The sequence below is a fragment of the Mus caroli genome, chromosome 13, assembly GCF_900094665.2.
Source record: "Mus caroli chromosome 13, CAROLI_EIJ_v1.1, whole genome shotgun sequence".
NCBI lineage: Eukaryota > Metazoa > Chordata > Mammalia > Rodentia > Muridae > Mus > Mus caroli.
In genome coordinates, this window is record NC_034582.1 from 35,874,554 (window position 1) to 35,875,492 (window position 939).

The 939-nt window shown below is 44.5% G+C and overlaps 1 protein-coding gene across 1 annotated transcript; it reads right to left on the reverse strand.

Annotated features, from left to right (window-relative positions):
• On the reverse strand, window positions 1–223 carry LOC110308502 (60S ribosomal protein L35; the record flags this gene model as incomplete). Its single annotated transcript, XM_021180946.2, has 1 exon — window positions 1–223. A coding segment is annotated over exon 1 (201 nt), but the record flags the coding sequence as incomplete, so codon positions are not given.
• Window positions 224–939: the final 716 nt, after the last annotated feature.

Sequence of the window (939 nt, forward strand, 5' to 3'; positions counted from 1 at the left end):
TTCTTTTTGAGTCTGGTTAATAACAGTGAGGACTCGGGCGATAGATTTGCGAACGACTCGTATCTTGGAGAGCTTGGACGCGGCGCCGCCTGTCACTTTGGCGACCCGAAGCTGGGACAATTCCACCTTCAGATCATCCAGTTGTTTCAACAGCTCCTCCTTCTTCTTGCCGCGCAGGTCCCGAGCCTTAATCTTGGCCATTTCGGCGTTGTTCACGGCTGAAGCAGCCTGGTTCGAGACAGCTCTAATTTCTTTATTGGTACATACATCCTTCCATTCCTCTCTGTGGCTTCTGTTGTATCACAATCACACACCACTATGAATGCCACGGAGGGTAGACTGGGAGAGAGCAGGTGTGACGTCAGCCATCCACCTTTTACAAACCAGGAGTTCCAAAAAGAGCGCAGGACTTACGAGTAAATGAGTTGAGAAAGTCTCAACCAGGGAGGGCAAATACCATGAGGATTAATACAATGAGGATCCAGTCACACTCAAGGAAGGAAGGAAGACAGGCAGGACAATGCTGCTCTCCCTTGAGAACAAACGGCCCTGGCTGCCAGCAAACCATTAAATAAATGAATAAATAAATAAATAATATTTTTAAAGATCAAATAAATCGAACTCATAGCTCCAGTGGCAATTTGTTAGCATGTGAAACTTATAAAAAAAAAGGGGGGGCATGATCATCAATTTGGCTGGAACTTAGAGGGAGCTTCTACTTAGTGAAATCCCAAAGAGCATGTGAGGGTTTTTTTGTCCTTGTTTTGGGGTTTTTGTTTGTTTGTTTGGTTGGTTGGTTGGTTTTTTGCTCAGTGCATAAGTAACTTACTTATCGGATAGACTGAAGAAAATCAAACATTTTCAATACATTCACTGGGCTTGTGTGTGTGTGTGTGTGTGTGTGTGTGTGTATGTGTGTGTGCAGCAGGTTCTCACTTG